The following is a 21315-nucleotide window of genomic DNA, read 5'->3' as shown; positions in this document are numbered from 1 at the left end:
CCTTTAAATATGAACAGGCATTGCCACTCACAGAGTAGAATTCCACATACAACATATTTTTCAAAATTATCTAACCACAGAAACCTTATTTTTAATTGCTTAGGTATAGTACTTTGGGAGACTGATATTTAAGAGACTTGACTTCAGAACCTCCTTGGTTAAACTGAATCATGAGGTTGTGCTGAAAAGAGTGGATTATAAGAGGAAATATCCCTTTAAAAAAAAAAATCTGGTTGAAGGAATGGAAGAGTTGAGAAATAACTATTCCAATATGAAATCACAAAAGAGTAGAAAAATCAGTTCTCCGGGGCGCCTGGGTGGCTCAGTGGATTAAGCCTCTGCCTTTGGCCCAGGACAAGGTCTCGGGGTCTTAAGACTGAGCCCCACATCAGATCAGGCTCTCTGCTCAGCAGGGAGCCTGGTTCCCCTCTTTCTCTTCCTGCTTCTCTGCCTACCTCTGATCTCTTTCTCTGTTAAATAAATAAATAAAATCTTTTTAAAAAAAAGAAAAATCCGTTCTCATAATAATTTTGTTACTTTAAATTGTATTAGCATTTTTAATATAGCTTACTAAGATTGGCTTGGTTTAAAAAGAAAGTAAAAATTAGTTTTGGAATTAAAGGTGGACAAGTGGATCTCTTCATTATGTTTTATGAAATGTTAATTTATTTTGTTTTTCACAGTTTGTATTTACCTCTTTACATTTTATGGTACTGCAAAATAGAAAATAATTCTATCAATTTCCTTATTATTTCCCTTATTAATTACTCTAACACTGGAAACTGAAACTGTCATATGAACAGAGAATGCGATGATAAACACCTGGCATGTGTTTCCCTCTTCACACCTCCTCAATTCTCAAATAGCCAGATGTTTAAAATAGTTTCTACTATTTTTCTGTATTACAGAGCCCTCTTGGTTTCCTTCACAGAATATTATAATATGTAAATACTGCACTTATCTGCTTGTTGCATGTCTTTTGTAATATACTATACATTCTAAGAGGGCCAGGAATCTGTTTTGCTAGTCATTGCATATTTGGCACCTAGTACAGTCCTGGTACAGAAGAGGAGCTGAGTAAATAATTCTGGATGAATGAGACAGGGAGGAAGGGAGTCGATGAATAAACTATGGTCTTTGAGCTCCTAAATCAGTAGAGAGATCATAAATATGAATTGTCTATACTCTGTTCCCAAACTTCTTCTTCCTAACTCTCTCAATCATTACTTTCAGTGTAAGTATTATTTCAAATTATTAATTTACTAGTGTTTACAGACTTATGAACCATTTTTGTTTTTTCTCCCTAGGTCTATCACTGCCTTTCCGAATTTTTCTTCTTGGCCTACATTGAAAATTATTTTTCCTCTGCCCTTTTCTGAAATGTTGGTATTCTACAGGGTTTTGTCTCCAATCTTCTTGTTTTGTGCACCTGAAGATTGAATCTTACAGATTCAATTTCTAACTCTATGTGACTAAAATAATGTTTGGCACACAGTGGGCATTCAATACGTATTTGCTGAATGAATGCTGAACACACTAAAATCTTTGTATCCAAACAGGTAAGTCTGGTGTACCCAGCTGGACGTTTCCATTTGAATTTCCCACAAACATCTAAACATTCAGCATATCCTTTTTTGCGGCAAATGAAATTTCCATCTACTTAGTTGCCCAAGTTAGAAAGCTAAGAGTCAGCTATGCTTCCTTTCTCACTTCCAGTATGTGTGGATTAGTCACAAAGTCCTATTTTCTCTAGTTCCCCCATATATTTTATTTTATTTTTAAAGATTTTATTTCTTTATTTGTCAGAGAGAGAGAAAGAGAAGACAAGGAGGTGGCAGAGGGAGCTGCAGGCAGAGGGAGAAGCAGGAGGCTCCCTGCTGAGCAAGGATCGTGATGGGGGACTTGATCCCAGGACTCCAGGATCACGACCTGAGCCCAAGTCATATGCTTAACCCATTGAACCACCCAGACATCCTGTTTTGCTATATATTTTAAATTGTCCACTTTGTTCTATTCAAACATTAATATCTTAATTAAGCTTCTAACTGCTTCTCACAGAGTTACTGTTTGATCTCTTTCTAATGCACCCCTTACCACTGTCACGGTTGCTTTTCTAAAGTGTAAATCTGATCACAACCGTGTGCTTCCTGTCCTCCTTCTCTGCTCTCCATGTCATTTAAGACTAAATCCAATCTTCCCAACATCTCTTATAAGACTCTTCATCTCACCTTCCAGTTAAGCCTTTTAGTGCTCTGCAAACTTTTCCCTACATGTGAAATTCTCAAGCACAGAAATGCTTCAACACTTGCCTGTCATTTAACCTGGAATGACCCTCTTCTCTTACTTTGGTTATCCACCATCTTCTTTCATGGATGAACTCAGATGTCAGTTCTTCTAAGATGCCTTCTCTGACTATCCTTAGCTTAGTCAGAGGCTACTTCCTTTTGTGAGAGCACATCTTCATCTATATAGTGATCATTTATTAACTTAACCCCTTTTTTGGATAAGATATATTTTGAAGACAGAGGTGTGTCTTACTGATCATTGTATTTATGGATTTAGCACATTCCTGGCACATACTGGCATGCATTAGATTATGAATTAGTAAGTCCCTAAACTCAAGTGGCTTAGAGGTTATTACATGCAAAAAAAAAAAAAAAAAAAAAAACAAGTTAATAAAGACTGCAGTAAGGTATCACGGGTGTGTGAGAAATATTTTTTCAGGGGCATCTGGGTGGCTCAGTTGGTTAAGTGACTGCCTTCGGCTCAGGTCATGATCCTGAAGTCCGGGATCGAGTCCCACATCAGACTCTGACCTCTCTCCTTTCATGCTCTCTCTGTCTCCCAAATAAATAAATAAAATCTTTTTAAAAAATGCAAAAGAATGCATAGAAGCAAGCAATGATTAGTAAGTGATTAAACAGAGAAGGAAGTCCAGGACCATGAGACATTCTTGTTGTAATCTCTTAAGATTACGTTTGCAGTTGGCAGATTTTGTAAAAAGGTCAGATAATAAATGTTTTAGACTTTGTGAGCCTCATTGTTTCCATTACAACTATTCAACTTGTCTTTGTAGCATAAAAAGTAGCCAAAGACAGTATGTAAATGAATGACCATGGCTTTGTATGTTTCCAATTAAACTTTATTTTAAAAAATTGGGTAGCCGGCTAGATTTGGCTCTCAGATTCATAGTTTGCCAGTCTCTTAATGTACTATGTAAACAAAAAATGGCCTGCAGCCCAACTCTCTAAATGAAATCAATTATAAACCTAAGGAGGAATTTTCACATTCTTTGTTTCCCATTGTAGTACCTATTCTTTGGGTTTCATCAGCGTTAGTATATTTGAAGCACATTAGTCACAACCATATGTGTTTGTTTATAGCTTATGTACATAGGAGATAATAAGAGAAAATGGTACTGGTTTATAAATAACACTGATAATTACAACTATTTTTGAGGCAAAATAAGCATGTCAAACAAAATTCCTAATGAAATTTGAAGTCATTTTTCTGTTTCAAAATGGGATTTCATCAAAAAACATGCACTTTTGCAATCAGAGCACCTGGGTTCTCTCTTAGCTATAAAATGTACCAGTTCACAACATTTCTTTAAGTCAATACACTTATCCGTTAAAGTTCAATAATACTTCACATCAAGCTTGTGAATCAAATGAGATTTTTTAGAAAAGTCAGTTATAATGGATCTGATTAGAATTATATATATTTTGTTGTTTTAAAAATATTTATGTTTCATTGCTAATTCCAATGGTTGATTCCCAGTTTTCACACTAATTGACCTATTAGTAGATTAGACACATTTGATCCTTGCTTCATCCTTAAAATATTCCTAAACTTGGATTCCAGGATCCCACATTCTCTGGGCCTTCGTCCTACCTCAATAACCCATCCTTCACATTCTTCTTCGCTAGTACTTTCTCTTCTCACCAGTCTCTGAATGTTGTCATTTTCCAGAGCTCAGTTCTTTGTCTTTGTCTTCTTTGTAGTGTTGTTGTTGTTTTAAATCTTCACTCACTCTCGAAATCACCTCATCAAATTTTAGAACTATCAATACCATCTATATGCTGATGATCCTCAAACCGTTATTTCCAGCTCAGCTCTATCTCATGAGATCTGGACTCATTTGTATTTAACTGCCTAGTCAACACCTTCACTTAGATATCATTTAGTTATTTCAAATGTGGTGTCAAACTTTGTACTCCCAGTGTCAGCCTCTCTTTTGCAACAAGCCTACTCTGCCCATAGTTTTCCCTATCTCAACTGATGGCAACTCCATTTTTCCAGCTGCCAGGTCAAAAAGTTCCGAGGCATCCTTGAATCCTCCCCTTTACCCCCATCATATGCCACATAAAACCATATAGGAAATTTTGTTGATTTTATCTTAAAAATACATTAACAGTATATTCCATATCCCCATTACTATCCCTGGTCTGAATTGCTATGGCCTCTCACTGGGTTATTGCAATAACCTGCTACCCATTTCCTTCTTTCTGCTTTGTTTCTCAGCACAGCAGTCCAAATTATCCTTTTAAATAAAAATCAAATTGATGATGCCACTTTTCTACTCAAAAATCTCTAGAGGGTCTCATTTCATTGACAGTTAAAACTTTACAGTGGCCTTCTTTGGCCCTAGATGGTCTAGTCCCTCTACAAATTATCTCCCTGACATCACCTTCTGTCATTCTCCCCTTCATTTTGCTTTAGTCACACTGCAGACATATAACTCCCTTGAAGTCTTTGTGGTAGGTATTTGCCCCTCGGCAATGGTTGTTCTCCAGATAGCCACAGGACTGACTGTCCCATTTCCTATAAGTCTTTGTTCAGGTATTGACAGCTCATTGAGTTCTACTCTGATCATCCTGTTTAAACTGATGTTAAAACTCTCTCCTGATCTTTATTATCCTGTTGCATTTTTGCATAACACCAATTACCTCCTAACTCACTGTAACTTACCTAGACATTAAGGTTGTTTATTGTCTCTTTTCTCCTAAGAAGACAAGGACTTTTGTCTGTATTTATTCAGTGATATATTCCCAAGAGCCTAGCAGAGTCCTAGAACATAAATATTTATGGAATGACTATGTAAATATGTACTATAACATCTGCATATACATATGTGTACCTCCACATTTATATGTGTGAAATTTATATATAAACATATTTTCAATGACAATAATAATAATGATATTTGTTTTGAAATATCTAATTGAGCACACTAAATATTTAACATTTCAGATTTTATTCAATGGATATGAGAGATATTCAATATTTGTTGATATTCTTTAATACAACAAGGTGCTCAGTAAAAGTATTAAACTTAAGTATTAAAAGTTTTCAAAAATGATTCTTATTTCCTTGTGTGGCTTTCTGGGCCCATTCAAAGGAAGTCTTTAATTATTTCCTGAGTGATCTCATCTATAAGAAATATTGGGAGGAGGAATCTGCCCCAGGACAAAATGACCAGAAGAATGTGCTTCTAAGTCTAAGATTCTATTACTGTTAATTTAGTCTGAGGCTGACGCTTCTGGAAGATGAAGGACTCTTGGACAGGTACCAGCAGTCTAAGTCATGCAACTGCTAAAGGTACTTAGAATTTTGCTGCCTCTAGTTGTGGGTCCACATCCTGTAAAGAGGCAAAGGTTTGGCGTTCTCACAAAGCCAGGCTTTCCTAGGTACCCCTTTTCTCCTGTCTTCCTCTAGCCTGTTTGCTACAGAAACGTCCCAATTCTAGTTAATCTTGCTTCTATCTCAGCCTCTATTAAAAAGTCAATTTTATTGTTATTAAATCATAAGAGACAAATATATTACTGTTGAACTGAATTATCTTTGGAGGTAAAACCACCTAAACCAGCAGAACAGGGGTTAATAACTTGACACATTATTTTTGAGAACTTGCCAATTCTTTCTTTTAAAGTGCCCTTTACTGGGGTGCCTGGGTGGCTCAGTGGGTTAAAGCCCCTGCCTTCAGCTCAGGTCGTGATCCCAGGGTCCTGGGATGGAGCCCCGCATTGCAATCGGGCTCTCTGCTCAACGGGGAGCCTGCTTCCCTTCCTCTCTCTCTGCCTGCCTCTCTGACTACCTGTGATCTCTATCAAATAAATAAATAAAATCTTAAAAAAATAAAATAAAATAAAATTTCCTTTACTAAGATCCATGTAGCCTATTGGAGCATTTGAAAAACTTCTTCAGTTATAGAGCCCAGATACTGGGACAGCAGAGTGTCAGCCCTGGGTACTCTCTCTTCCCAATTAGTGGGAAAGAAAAGAGTCAAGATTACAAGGGAAGGAAAAATGCAGAAAGGAAAGAGGAGCAAAATGGATCTGAAATGCAAGAATGTAGTTTGAACTACAAAATGGGGAAGAATGACATGAAGAGAAGGAAAAGAATACTTTCTCCTACAGAACAAAAAAACACTGTATCATAGGTTAGTTCGTTGGGAAAATCTCCACCCACATTACAAGACAGATGAACCTCAAGATAGCAGTATTGGACTCTGGCAGAAGATAGAAGTCCAAAGGTGATAAATTGCAGGGACTGGCATCTTGAACTTGGCATCTTTCCTGAGACTTCTTCAGCTGCGGTTTAGGCAGTTGTGTGCTGGGTGGCTGGAGACTGCATGAAGATAGATATTCTGATTTCAATGCATTTCATGCTTTTAATGAGAAACTGAATCCATTTTCCTCAGACGGGTACCCTCAGATTGTATAAAGGTAAAAAACACCGCTCAGCATGAATAAACTCCTCTCAGCAAGAACAAAACAGAAATACACATGAAAGTTAATTTGGCTTTATCTTTTGAAATGGCAGGTTTCTGGAAAAGAAAACAGGGTAGCTTTTTCTTCATTAAAAACAAAAATTGCTTTTCTAACACTGTGCGAGACCAAATTCTGCTGAAAAACAAAAGCTAATGCAGGCTGTGAAAGGTTGGTCCTTTTGTTGGGAGGGAGTCACCAGGCATAGATATCAGCCTGGGAAGACAGGACATGCATTTCCCTTAAAAAAAAAAAAAAAAAAAAAAAGATTTATTTATTTTGAGAGAGAGAGAGCAGAAGGAGGGGCAGAGGGAGAGACTCTCTAGCTGACTCCCCACTGAGGGTGGAGCTTCACACAGGGCTTGATTTCATGACCCCAAGGTCATGACCTGAGCTGAAATCAAAGAGTTGGTCCCTCAACTACCTGAGCCACCCAGGTGCCCCGCTTGTTCCCTTTCAATACAGCTTTTCTCAATGGCAGTATCAGTACAAAATTAGGAACGTAATTATGACAAACATTTGCAAGAGGACTTACCTTCTTAGAAGTCATGATCCCAAAAAGTGGAAACATTAAACCAGGCAGTAAAGCTGTTATTGACAGAGGCAAAGCTTCTGTAAGCCAAAATATGGCAATGACAAAGAGTGTGTAGGCACATTCTGCTTCCTGGCAAGAACAAAGGAAAAATGCAAGGTGAAATAATGAGACTGGGAAATCATTTAAATCATAACCACATTGGTTGAATGGAGCTGTGTCACTGAGAAAGCAAGAAGAAACTTGAAGGCCTCTGTACCTTTGTGTTGGGCAGTAAATAGTTATTTCTTAGGGATTCTAAGAGCCAAAATTTAGTATACATGAAAAACCAAACTAAAACAAAAACATCCTCCTTCATGAAGTTTCTTTCACGTTTCCTTCAAAACAGGTAACAGTGTATAGTCCATTTTTGTGTGTGTGTGTGTTCCTTTTAGTGTGTATGAATGCTTGTGCTCACCTTTATTTGGTTATAAAATGCACTTCCAGTTCTTTTGGAGTGCATAAATAGTCAAGTTACTGTCTTTTCCCTGGGGCAAGGCATACGTGACTTGCATTGCATCCCCTGGTACCCATTGGTTGGCACCAGTGTATACCTGCCTTCCCCTCCTATCAAAGGAGAGAAATCAACCTAGAAAAAACTTTTTGTTATGCTATGTTTCAGAGAAGGAGGACAGTGCCAGGTTATGTGACATGGATGAGACTAAATCAGCTCCTAAGTAACATGGACCTAGAAGTTAAGAACCTCCTGCTTTGCTTTTTGAAGACAACTGAGCTCTTGAAGAAACACAGGAAGACTCAACAGAAATGAAATTCTGAACAGGATCTGCTTCTTTGCTAGGTATAAAATTGTGGATTTCTGTTTTAGAGCATTGTTAAGAAATGGTTGTGATTTGGGGTTCAAGATGGCAGAACTGAACTCACCTCCTCTCACAAACGCAACATGTCTACACCTACACATGACATAATTTCTTCCAAAAAATAAAACCAAGAGCTAGCTGAACAGTTTCCTTCATAACAAAGGATAAGAGAGTCACATCCAGACAGGTAAGAGACAGGAATGTGGTTTCACCAGAACCCCCAGATGTGGTATGGTGACCCACAATTGGGAGGTATCTCAAAATATGGAGTTTCTCCCTGAGGATGAGGAGTTTGTGCCCCATATCAGGCACCTCAACTCTTGGGATCTGCACCAGTGAGAGGAGTTCCCAAAATGTCTGACTTTGAAAACCAATAAGGCTTAGGTTCAGGAGACCCATGAAGTTGTAGGAAATGGAGATTTTGCTCTTTAAAAAAAAAAAAAAAAAAGATTTTATTTATTTATTTGACAGAGAGAGAGCATAAGCAGGAGGAGTGGCAAGTAGAGGAAGAGGGAGAAACAACTCCCCGCTGGGCAAGGAGCCCAACATGGGGCTCAATCGCAGGTTCCCGGGTCATTGAGCCAAAGGCAAATGCTTAAGAGACTGAGCCACCCAGGCGCCCCAGAGATTTTACTCTTTAAGAGCTCATGTACAAAATCATCCACCCTGCGACTCAGTACAAAATCGGCAGTTTGAAAATTGCCTAGATCGTACATAAAGGACAGTTACTTGTTAATCTTAAAAGTGTCTCACAGAGGGGCAGAGCCCATTAGGATCTGTCCGTGGATAGAAGTGCTAGTTGGTGCCATTTTTGCATTCTTCATTTACCTTGCTACCACGAGCGGGTGTGCCCCACTCCTATACTGCCCTTGCATCCCCACCAGAGCTGGGAAGCTGAATGCGCTGCACTCAAAGCCCTGCCAAAGCCAGCAGGCAAGTAGAGCCAACACGGGAGTTGCCCCTTGAGTGCCTGCCTCTGCTGACCAGAGAGGATAGCATCTCCAAGCGCTAGAAATCTGAAACAATTGGAGAGATAGTTGTCGGCAGGCTACCACTTCAAGAAACAAGAAAAATCTCAAACAAACTAACCTCGCACCTAAAGGAACCAGCAAAAGAACAATTAATTCCAAAGTTAGTAGAGGGAGGAAAATAAAGATCAGAGTGGAAATAAATGAAATGGAGACTAAAAAGACAATAGAAAAGATCAATGAAACTTAGATCTGGTTCTTTGAAAAGATAAATAAAACTGAAAAACCTTTAGATAGACTTACTAAGGAAAAAAGAGAGAGGCTTTAAATAAATAAAATCAGAATGTTATCAGATAAGTTACAACTGACACCAAAGAAATACAATTAATACAAATAATTATAGTAACAAATAATAATACAAAGAAAAAATCACAAAAGACTACTATGAAAAATTGTACAAATTGGATGAACTAGAAGAAATAGATAAATTCCTAGAAAAATACAATCTTCTAGGACAGAATAATGAAGAAATAGAAAATCTGAAAATAAAAATTACTAATAAGGAGATTGAGTCGAGTCATCAAACACCCCCAACAAAGAAAAGTCCAAGACCAGAGAGCTTCACCAGTGAATTCTACCAAAACATTCTCAAACTTGAAGGGATGGGAATGCTCCCAAACTCATTTTATGAGGCCAGCATCACCCTGATACCAAACCTAGAAAAGGACACACAAGAAAGAAAATTACAGACCAATATCCCTGAAGAATGTAGATGCAAAATCCTCAACAAAATGTTAGGTAATTGAATTCAACAGTATGTTCAAAGGATCATGCATCATGATCAAGTGAGATTTATTCCACGGATGCAAGAATGGTTCAACATCCACAAATCTATCAAGGTGATACACCACACTAATTAAGGACAAAATTCATATGATCATCTCAATAGATGGAGAAACACGCCTGAAAAAATTCAACATCCATTTAAGATAAGAACTTTATCCATTTAAGATAAAAACTCTCAACAGGTGAGTATAGATAGACTGTACCTCAATATAATCAAAGCCATATATGACAAACCCATAGCTATCATCACACTCAATGGTAAAAAGCTGAAAGCCTTTCCTTTAAGATCAGGAACAAGACAAGTGTGCCCATTCTCATTATTTTTACTCAATATAGTACTGGAGGGTCTAGCCAGAATCATTAGGCAATAAAAAGAAATAAAAGACTTCCAAATTAGAAGGAAGAAATAAAATTGTCACTATTTGCAGATGACATAACACTACATAGAGAAAATCTTAAAATACTCCACAAAAAAATCTATTGGAACTAATAAACAAATACAGTAAAATTGCAGGATATAAAATCAGTACACAAAATCTGTTGCATTTTATACAGTAGCAATGAACTGTAAGAAAAAAAAAATTAAGGAAACAATCCCATTCACAAATGCATCAAAAGGTATAAAATATCTGGGAACAAATTCAACCAAGAGGTGAAAGACCTACTTGTATATTAAACATTGTAAGACATTGATGAAAGAAACCAAAGAAGACACAAATAAATGGAAAAATATTTTGTGCTCATGGTTTGAAAGACTTAATATTGTTAAAATGTCCATATTACTCAAAGCAATCAATAGATTCAATGAAATGCCTATCAAAGTTTCAGTGACATTTTTCATAGGATTTGAACAATCAATGCTAAAATTGTATTGAGCAAAAAGTGTGAATAACCAAGCAATCTTGGGAAAGAAAATAAAGTTAGAGGGATCATGCATCCTGATTTCAAACTATATTATAAAACTGTAATAATCAAAACAGAATGGTATTGGCATATAAACAGATTCATAGATCAATGGGATAGAATAGAGCTCACAAATAAACCCACATATATATGGTCAATTAATTTATGACAAAGGAGCCAAAAGTATGCAATGGAGAAAGGACAGGCCCTTCAATAAATACTATTTGGAAAACTGGATAGCCCCATGCAAAAGAATAAAACTAGACCACTATCTTATATCATATACAAAAAGTAACTCAAAATAGATTAAAGGCTTGGATGCAAGACCAGAATTTATAAAATTACTGAAGAAAATATAGGCAGTAAACTCCTTGACATTGGTCTTGATGATATATATATATATTTTTTGGATCTGACTCAAAAGGCAAAACCAATAAAAGTAGAAATAAATGTGACTGCATCAAACTGTAAAGTTTATGCATGGAGAAGGAAACTATCAACCAAATAAAAGCCTAAGGAATGAGAGAAAATACCTGCAAATTATGTATCTGGTAAGGAGTTAATACCCCCAATATATAAACAATCCATAAAATTCAGTAACAAAATCAATTAAAAAAATAGGCAGAGGGTCCAAATAGACATTTCTAAGGAAGACATAAGATGGTCAACAAGCACATGAAGGATGCTCAGAATCACTCATCATCACGGGGATGCAAATCAAAACCACAATGAGATCAACCCACACCTGTCCAAATGGCTGTTATGAAAATGAAAGGAATAAGAAGTGCTGGCAAGGATGTGGGGGAAAGGGGAACCCTCGTGCACTGTTGCTGGGAATGTAAACTGGGTATAGGCACAAAGGAAAACAGTGTGGAGGTCCTTCAAAAAATCAAAAATAGAACTACCATATGATTCAATAATTCCATCACTGGGTATTTATCTGAAGAATATGAAAACACTAATTTGAAAAGACACACGCACCCTTATGTTCATTGCAGCATTATTAGAATAGCCAAGGTATGGAAACAACCTAAGTGTCCACTGATGGATTAATGGATAAAGAAGATATGGTATATATATATGTAACATAGAGAGAGAAAGATGTCACACACACAGTGGACTACCTCTTAGCCATAAAAACAAAGTAATAAAATGTTGTCATTTGTGGCAACATGAATGGCCCTTAAGGGCATTACGCTAAGTGAAATAAGTTACACAGAGAAAGAGAAATACTGAATGATTTTACTTATATTTTGAATCTAATAAACACATGAATTAACAAAATCAGACCAAGCCAAACTCAGAACAGATTGGCAGTTGCCAGAGGGGAAGGTGTTAGGAAGGTAGACAAAATGGGTTGTTGAAGAGGTTCAAAAGGTACAAAATTCCAGTTATAGAATAAAGAAGTCATGAGGACGTATGCACAGCATGGTGACTACAGTCAATAATATTGCATTTCAGACTTGCAAGATGCTAAGAAAATCTTAAAAGTTCCTATCATAAAAGAAATGGTAACTTGGGTTGCAGATGGTAACTAGACTTATTGTGGTGATCATTTCACAATGTATATAAATGTGGAATCATTATGTTTCATTATACCTGAAACTAACAGAACATTGGGTATTGATTATATTCAATAAAAAGTGGCTGAAATGTATTATTATATTTGGCTTATATAAAAAATGTTGAAATGAAATCACCTGGAGTGTAATAAGTGATTGACAAAAGTTAGCATCTATTATATGACTTTGTTTTGCTCTCACAAGGCTTAATCTCTGCAAAATCTGTGTTGCGTGTGAAAAATTTATAAAAACTGCTGTCTGTGTTTAATGAGGTATTTTATTTACAGTTCTCCCAGGGCAATAACATTTCTAGCTCTGCTGCTCTCTGATTCCCCCACGTCAGGGTAAATATCAGAGCTTGGTGTTTGGCCACCTAGTGTCCCTGCACTTTCAGTGGGAGGGTCTAAGAAATCCTTAAGAAGCTAGGACTATGTTATGCCTTCACCATGTTATCTTTTCAGGAGATAGAATAAAGTTGCTTGGATGTTAACGGTTTTATAGACAGTCTGCCTCTATAACCTTGACAATAAAACAATGAAACATAGCCTGGCCTTAAGTAAAAAACTTCCTAATTTGCTCTAGAGAGGATTTGTGAATACTTAGATTAATTAATTAATTTTAAAAGATCTTATTTATTTATTTTAGAGACAGAGAGAGTGTGAGCAGGGGGAGGGGCAGAGGGAGAAGGAGAGAATCTCCAACAGACTCTGCCCCGAGCACAGAGTTCAGTGTGGGGCTCAATCTCATGACCCTGAGATCATGACCTGAGCTGAAATCAAAAGTCAGATGCTCAACCAACAGAGGCACCCAGGCTCCCCAATACTAGCTTAATTTAAGATACCAATGCATAAGAACGACCAGGCCTGTGTTTTGGTGAGAACATATGAATACCACTTTGTTTTCTAATACTTGCAGGAATACAGATTTCAAAGATAAATGAACCCCATTACTTCCTTGCTCTTTTCCCCACAATCAGATCCTCTATCTATCCCTGTCATTTTCTCTCTCAGATCTGCCCCTCAGACCCTACCCCCCTTCCTCCACTGCTGTCTAGGCTGTTCCACACAACCACACCGTCTTCCAAGGAGCCACTTTGATTTCTGTCATTCCCTTGCATAAAGCCAGATTAAAGGACTAGTCACCCTGACAACTGTTTGGAGCACCAACCTATAAGGGACTATTCAAACAGAAAAATAAATCCAGTGCTAGCTAACATAACCCCTGTTTCATCTCAACATGGGCCTACTTCAAGCTAGAATATCATGGTCTACTCAGGAGTGGCAACTTTAGAAACACAATAAAAAGCAAAATGTAAGTGTTAAATTATTAATTTCCCTAAAAAATTTCATATTTTTACTGCCCAGCCCTGACTTAAAATCAAGTCAGTAATTTTGAGGTGTTTATTGGAAATAATCCATAATCCTCATCTTGTATGCGATGCCACCTTCACTCTAACTGTAATAAGATTTACTGGACTTGCCCGAATACTTCCTGACATCATATCTCTAGTTCTAAAGAGCTCATTTATATGTCTTCTTGATGTTTGGGTTCTGATCCCTGCTCCTTATCATGCAATCTCTTTCTGAACTTTAATACATTATGTTCAGCCAAGTTGTCATACTGATAATTCCCCAGATGCCCTTAAGGGACAGTTTCTAACTGCCTCTAACTATAATCTGGACTCTGGACTTTGGACCCTTGGACTCTTTGACCCAGTCTGACTATTGAGACGAAGTAGCCAGCTGACTACCAAGTCTAACAAGAACATACATTTTATTTGACTCATGATGATATGCAGGTATGTGAGTTTCATTTGAATCATGATTTATATACCAACACATTTCATGTTAAAAATAAAATCTGAATTTCTGGATTTCCTTGAAAAACTAAGGAATTTGGTAATATTGGGATCATATTCTTCCATGTCAGCAATTATTCGGACTCAAGGAGAGCTTACCCTTTAAAGACAGATTTGTGATTTTCAGTTCTGCAGAGCACTACACCTTTTCACCTTTATTCTCTTACCTGCTGTACCTTTGTTAGCATCTCAATAAAATCTCTGGTAATAAAAATGCTACCCAGACACACTGCCTTGCAAATAAATCTTGTTTTACCATTCCAGAATCAACACTTGGACCATTTATTTGAATTTCTCTGCCCGGCCCCCAGTGTGGTCCGTGGACCAGCAGTATCAGCATGACCCGAGAGCTTGTGAGAGATGCAGAAATCAGGCCCTTCCCGCATGCTGAATCGGAATCAGCATGTTCAGTTTCCCCAGGTGACTCTTACACAGGTTCAAGTTTGAGAAACACTGAGTTACTTCCTTTTCCAAACCTTCTCTTTAATCTCTAATTCCGGGTCCAACTTGGAAACTGGACACTTGCTTCCAGGTAATGTTCTGCCCAAGTTTCATCTCCAGATTCAGAACATATTTTATAAAGTTCCCCATCCTTCAGTGTTAAGGTTCAAATTTATGTCTTGTCTATGGAGCCTCCCCCAAACACTCATGTGCATTTTATATTTTTGCATATGAGTCCCAGGAAGTTGTAATTACAGCTGGCTAAGCCACCATATTTACATTGTTCCTAAGAGTTGCCTTCCCAGAATCTATGGGAAATGCCCCATTTTTCTTAACTTAATGAAAGCTTTAAGTCTAAAAAGGAGGAATACAGAATTATCCAGAGGGCTGGGTGGCAGTATGGCAATCTGTCTCCATTTTCTTGGGATCGTGCTGGTTTACACCTATTGCCTTTCTGATTAGGAACACTTTCCATTCTCGTGTCCCTCATTTATAAATTACACAGCTATCCTGTTGATGGGTCCACCATCCCAGGAATATCTCCTTCCAATTCCTATTTTCTATTATTTGATCTTTCTTGGTCAGGCTTGGAGCCATGGGCAAGAAAGTGTTCTTTTCCATCAATACCTTTCAGGTATTTAACAATGGAAGGTTAATCCAGATACAGTGTCAAGCATTTTCTTTTAAGAATCTAATATTAAAATATATAGAATTATTTTTTAAAACCAAAGATCTGTGAACATTCTTATTAAGAAGAAGGAACAGAAGATAGAGAAAAACATTTCATTGTTTTCTATTATTCATATCTATTTAAAAAAACTGATTCTAGGGTGAGTAATTTTTGGTGAACAAGCTCTTCTGATGAAGAAGAAAACTCAACAGTTGTGTGTGCTGCCACTGAAAGTGTGTCCTGGATATCTGATTCACAGAACCGGCTCTGGGGTCGGGGAAAAATTCCTTCATTTTGTCAGTAAAAATCCAGAGACTAACCCATTATCTCTAACTATATCATCTTTGTCTCCTGTTGATCCCTTTAATTTTTTTTCTCTTCCCTCTATCTACCTTATCACCAATCCCCCTACTCTTAAAGTAGAGCCACTCCCCCATTACCGCCACTAGCCATCACAACCATGAGCAAACAATAAAGCAACAACAAAGGCCAGCCGTCAAGTCAGTTAGACTGTGGGTGAATTGTTTTCCCCCTCTTTCAATTCCTCTCAAGTCTAGTGGAAGTCGCTGTTATCTTTATTAAAATGAACTCTGCAACCATAACAATAATTTGAATAAAATTTTGTTCTAGAAATAGCAAAGCACATGAGTACATGAGTTCTTGAGCTGAATTAGAGGAACACAATAATGTCTACTTCTTTTTTGTTTGTTGTGATGGAAAATATAGAAAGAAAAAAGGTTGAAAATTCTGACCAAGTCTGATTTTATAAAACAGATTTTTTAAAAAATCATGATTTATTCCCAAAATACTACATGAAACAAAGGGTGCGGGGAGTTGAGAGGGCTTCCTCAAATAAAAATACCTCAAAATAAAAGCATAAAATTTTCTGTTCAAAAATTTATATATTCCCTACAATTTCCAAAAATTACATGGTAAGTTCAGCAAACAAACCACATGCAGCCAGACAGAGGCTATTGTGCAGAATACATATGTTGTAAATCCCATTACGTAGCATGAAGTATAATGTCCCTTAAGCAGGGTTTCCTGCTCTGTGTGTGTACACTGTGCCTCCCTGGCTCATTTAGGGCCACCTCCACCTTTTCTATTGTATGAAGATTCTCTCATACCACCAGAGAGATGAAGCTATCAAGTGCAGACTGGTTATCAATATGGATAGGAAATCCCTTTTTCTGACAATAGATATTGTATTAGAAACCTTCTAGCATGGAGCACCTGGGTGGCTCTGTGGGTTAAGCCTCTGCCTTCAACTCAGGTCATGATCTTAAGGTCCTGGGATTGAGCCCCACATCTGGCTCTCTGCTCAGTGCAGAGCCTGCTTCCCTTTCTTTCTTTGCCTGCCTCTCTGCCTCCTTGTGATCTCTCTCTCTCTGTCAAATAAATGAATAAAATATTTTTTTAAAAAAAGAAAACTTCTAGCAGTATATCTTTTTTTCCTTATTTTTTATTATGTTTATTTAGCCAACATATAGTACATCATTAGTTTTTGATACAGTGTTCAATGATTCATTAGTTGCATATAACATCCAGTACCCATCACAATATGTGCCTTCCTTAAAATCCATCACCTGGTTACCCCATCCCTCCACCCTACTCCCTTCTGTAACCCTCATTTAGTTCCTAGAGTCCAGAGTCTCTCTCTCATGGTTTGTCTTCCTCATGATTTGTTCCCCATTCAGTTTTCCCTCCTTTCCCCTGTGGTCCTCTGCCCTAGTCCTTATGTTCCACATATGAGTGAAACCATACAATAATTGTCTTTCTCTGCTTGACTTATTTCACTTGGCATAATTTCCTCCAGTCCCATCCATTTGATGCAAAAGTTGGGTATTCATTCATTGTGATGGCTAAGTAATATTCCATTGTATATGTGTACCACATCTTCTTTCTTCACTCATCTGTTGAAGAGCATCTTGGCTCCTTCACAGTTTGGCAACTGTGGATGTTGCTGCTAGAAACACTGAGGTACATGGGCCCCTTCTTTTCACTACATCTCTACCATTAATAAACAACATTTGGTTTTAAAATTAAATAAGGTTTACTGCATATATTATTTTTCAACTTGTTTTTTCACTCATGTGAAGAATGATTTTTTACTCTATCATTTTACTTATGTATGTCAAATACATTCATGTTGATATATGTAGACCTATTGTTAATTCATTTTAAATGGACATGGCATTTCCTTTATGAATGTATTACAATTCATTTGTCCATTTTTCTACTGAAGGCTCTTTCCCTTCAATTTTTCATTATTATTAGGCTATTAACATCTTTTTACCTACCTTTATGTAGATAGAGGAAAGAGATTTTCTAAGCTAGAGTATAAAAGTAGTAGTGAAATTCTGAATGAAAGAGGTGGAGTCTAACTGTAGTGGGTATTGCCAGTTGCTATCAAGATGGTTGTATCTGTTTATATCAGTACTAACAATGTGAGAAAGTTCCATTTTACCAACCATTAGTATATTGGGCTAGTTTATTGGACAATCTGATGGCATGAGAAGTTCTTCTTAATTCAATTTGTATCAAATTGAATACCATTGAAGTATTTTTTCATGGTCACTGAACATAATTGTTTCTCTCCTACAATTACCTTATTTATAGCCTCTTACCATTTTTCTGTTGCTTGTTTGCTTCTCTTTTTCATGAATTTGTGGTTATTTTTAGATTTTTAATATTTCTTTATAAGTTAAATATTTACAAATATTTTTCTTAATCTCTGGCTGATCTCTGCAATTTGCTTTATTCTATTTTTGGTTGAAAAGATTTTACTGCAGTTATTTTAAAATTCTTTGGGTTTTTTTTTGTTTGTTTTTACTACCTTGTATGAAAAATTCTTCCTGTATTATATACTTCCATTTTTTTTCTAAAATTAAAAAATTTTTAAGTGTAGGGCCTTGATTTATTTGTATAGGAAATTGACACCTTATTTTTCCTCAATGTGTAACCAGAATGCCCTGGCTTTTTAAATTGGATGGTCCATCTCCTCCCCACAATTCCTGTTGCTCTATATTTCCCATGCCAGTTTTTTTTGTTTTTTTTTGTTTGTTTGTTTTTTTACAAATGCAGGCACATGTGTTTCTGGGCTCTTTATTTTATCCCTCAATCATGGTCACCTTTTAAAAATCACTTCTTGCAAAATTATTAAACTCTTTTAATTATTATAGCTTTTCAACAAATCCTGCAATCTGTAGCTCAAGTGTCTCAAACGTGCCTTGATTCTCTTATTGTTTTTATTCTATTTGGAGTGCTTTCATCTCTGTGTTGTTTCCATTTTCAGTCTTTCTTTCTTTTTTAGTATTATTAAACTTTTCTTTCTTTTTTAGAGTTAAATTTAATTAATTAACATATAGTGTATTATTAGTTTCAGAGGTAAAGTTCAGTGATTCATCAGTTTTTGTTTTTTTAAGTTTTTATTCATTTGTCAGAGAGAGAGGAGAAGCAGGGGGAGCGGCAGGCAGAGGGAGAAGCAGACTCTCCAGTCAGCCAGGAGTCTGATGCTGAACTCGATCCCAGGACTCTGGGATCATGACCTGAGCAGAAGGCAGACACTTAACCAACTGAGCCACCCAGGCACCCCACATCAGTCTTATATAATACCCAGTGCTCATTAATCACATGTCTTCCTTAATGTCCATCACCCAGTTACACCATCCCTATACCCATCTCCCCTGCAGCAACCCTGTTTGTTTCCTATGATTAAGAGTCTCTTATGGTTTGTCTCCTTCTCTGATTTTGTCTTGTTTTGTTTTTCCCTCCCTTCCCCTATTATCCTCTGTTTTGTTTCTTAAATTCCACAAATGAGTGAGAAATATGATAGTTGTCTTTCTCTGAGTGACTTATTTCACTTAGCATAATACCCTCTAGTTCCATCCAGGTTGTTGCAAAAGCAAGATTTCGTTTTTTTGATGGCTGAGATGTATTCCATTGTATGCAATGGAATTGTATGGATGTGTGTGTGTGTGTGTGTGTGTGTGTGTGTGTGTGTGTCTGGCATCTTTCTTATCCATTCATCTGTTGATGGACATGTGGGCTCTTTCCATAGTTTCACTATTCTCAGTCTTTCTTAATTATCTTCTTGCATGTTGAGATTGAGTGGTAGTTGTTTTATTTTTGTGTTTGTTCTTTCTGTATTCTTTATTCCTCATCTAGAAGCTTTACAGTTGCCTCCAGTAAGTCCCTAGCTTCCCATCTGGAATGTCTTATCTTGGCAGCCTGAGGTCCTGTCCTACTAGGACAGTGCAAATCCAATCATCTAGCTGGATCCATCAGCTTGAGTCAGGTCCTGATGGAGAGGCTGGAAAGTGCCTATCTTGATGAATATTACCACCGACAGTGGTCTGTAGCTTTTTCTTTTTTCATAGCAAGAAAACTACTCCCTGGCCCTTATTAGGGTCTTTGAATCTGACTGTCCCCAGGATGAGGTGGGAGAATTTTCAACCAGAGGTTCTCACCTTCACTGCCTTTGTTTGCTTGTCTGACCCATTCTGGTCTACAGAAACATAGATTTGCTTTGTGTTTAAAGTGGAGAATGATTAGGGGAGAGGTGTCCTGATTGTTTGAACTTCATCTATACTGCTAATCATAAACCTTATAGATAGAAGAACTTATTTAAAAGGTGAAGAAATCTAACAAGTAAGTAGACAAATCTGTTTTTCTGACTTATAAATATGTAAAAGGATGGGAAAATAACATTATGAATGCCTACTACACACCAGGTACAATACTTGGTGTTCTACATGACTTATCCTTTTTAGTCTACACCAACATTCATCGAGGTGGGTATTGTAATTCCATGGTCAAGTAGGGATCGATGATCACATTGTGAGTATGTGGTAGAGCTGGCCTTCAATCCAAGCAAAAATGCCAAGAAAGCATATATTTTGTTATTTGCTGCTCTATTCCCAGCACTTAAAGCAGCACCTGGCCCGTAGTAAGCACTCAGTAACATTTGTTGAATAACTATTTTCTTCTCACAGGTTTTCAGTGTTATTCCTAGTTGTTTCTATTTATATGTCTTGATCCCTATATAAAAGTCTTAATTGCTATCCTAAACATAAAATTCTTCAGCGTAGGAACCTCTTTCTTTGCCTTGTTTTCTTTTCTGTTTTCTCTCCTACTTGCTGGTACTGGATATCTAAACCCTCACCCCAGTGGGTGAATGTCTCCCCAATTTTCCTGAAGCTCTCATCTCTGTTGCCAGTAAACAAGAATTGAAGCTAAAACTTTTCCTGCATCGATTACTTCCTCACAGTTGACACTTTCATACTTCCCCAGGCCCCATTTAACAATAACACTGTCATATCTTGCCTTAACCACCTCAACCAAGTGCAGTCAGGGTACTTGCTGCAGAGGTAGGAAGGCAAATGAAGCTATGACTAGGCAATTTGGATAATAGCTTCTCCCCCACAAATTCCGACTGTCAAATTGTCTTGGGAAGTATGGTTGATTATATTTAAAAATCACCTTGGTTCTCTTTTAAATTATACCTCCAGATGGAATTGAAATAAAAATTAGGCTGTAAAATATAGTTTTTTTACCCCTTCCCTCCATTTTTTAATGACACTCTGACTGATATTAGGGAGTAATTTGGCTGATGAATTAGTACGCATGTGGGTATGATCTCTCAGCGCAGCTTGAGAAAAGCAAGACCAATCACAGACCTCACTCACTGCAATTGATTTTCTAAAGAGAACACAGAGCAATTAAGAAAGGAGAAAAATCATGCATTTTAAATTTGGGTGCTACAAGAAAAACACTATTATTATTTGACAGAGCCTGTAAAGGGCTTTGCAGAGTTTGTGATACACCTACCCCTTCTGCTGCAGTGATTTCTCAAGACTCAACCCATATTAATTGCAAGGCTTAAAATGATTAGAAATATTCTCCTTTC

General features: G+C 37.1%; 1 protein-coding gene across 2 annotated transcripts in view; it reads right to left on the bottom strand.

Annotated features, from left to right (window-relative positions):
* The window catches only part of SLC13A1 (solute carrier family 13 member 1), a 136661-nt gene that overhangs the window by 45939 nt on the left and 69407 nt on the right, over positions 1–21315 (bottom strand). For both annotated transcript variants that reach the window (XM_082692256.1, XM_082692255.1), the window contains one exon: positions 7306–7434. In XM_082692256.1, the coding sequence (XP_082548382.1) occupies positions 7306–7434 (129 nt within the window). The remainder of the gene's footprint in view (positions 1–7305; positions 7435–21315) is intronic.

This window comes from Mustela nivalis (assembly GCF_964662115.1).
Source record: "Mustela nivalis genome assembly, chromosome: 12".
NCBI classification, from domain to species: Eukaryota; Metazoa; Chordata; class Mammalia; order Carnivora; family Mustelidae; genus Mustela; species Mustela nivalis.
The sequence above is the reverse complement of the archived record's forward strand: the minus strand, read 5'-3'. Positions and strand labels throughout refer to the sequence as shown.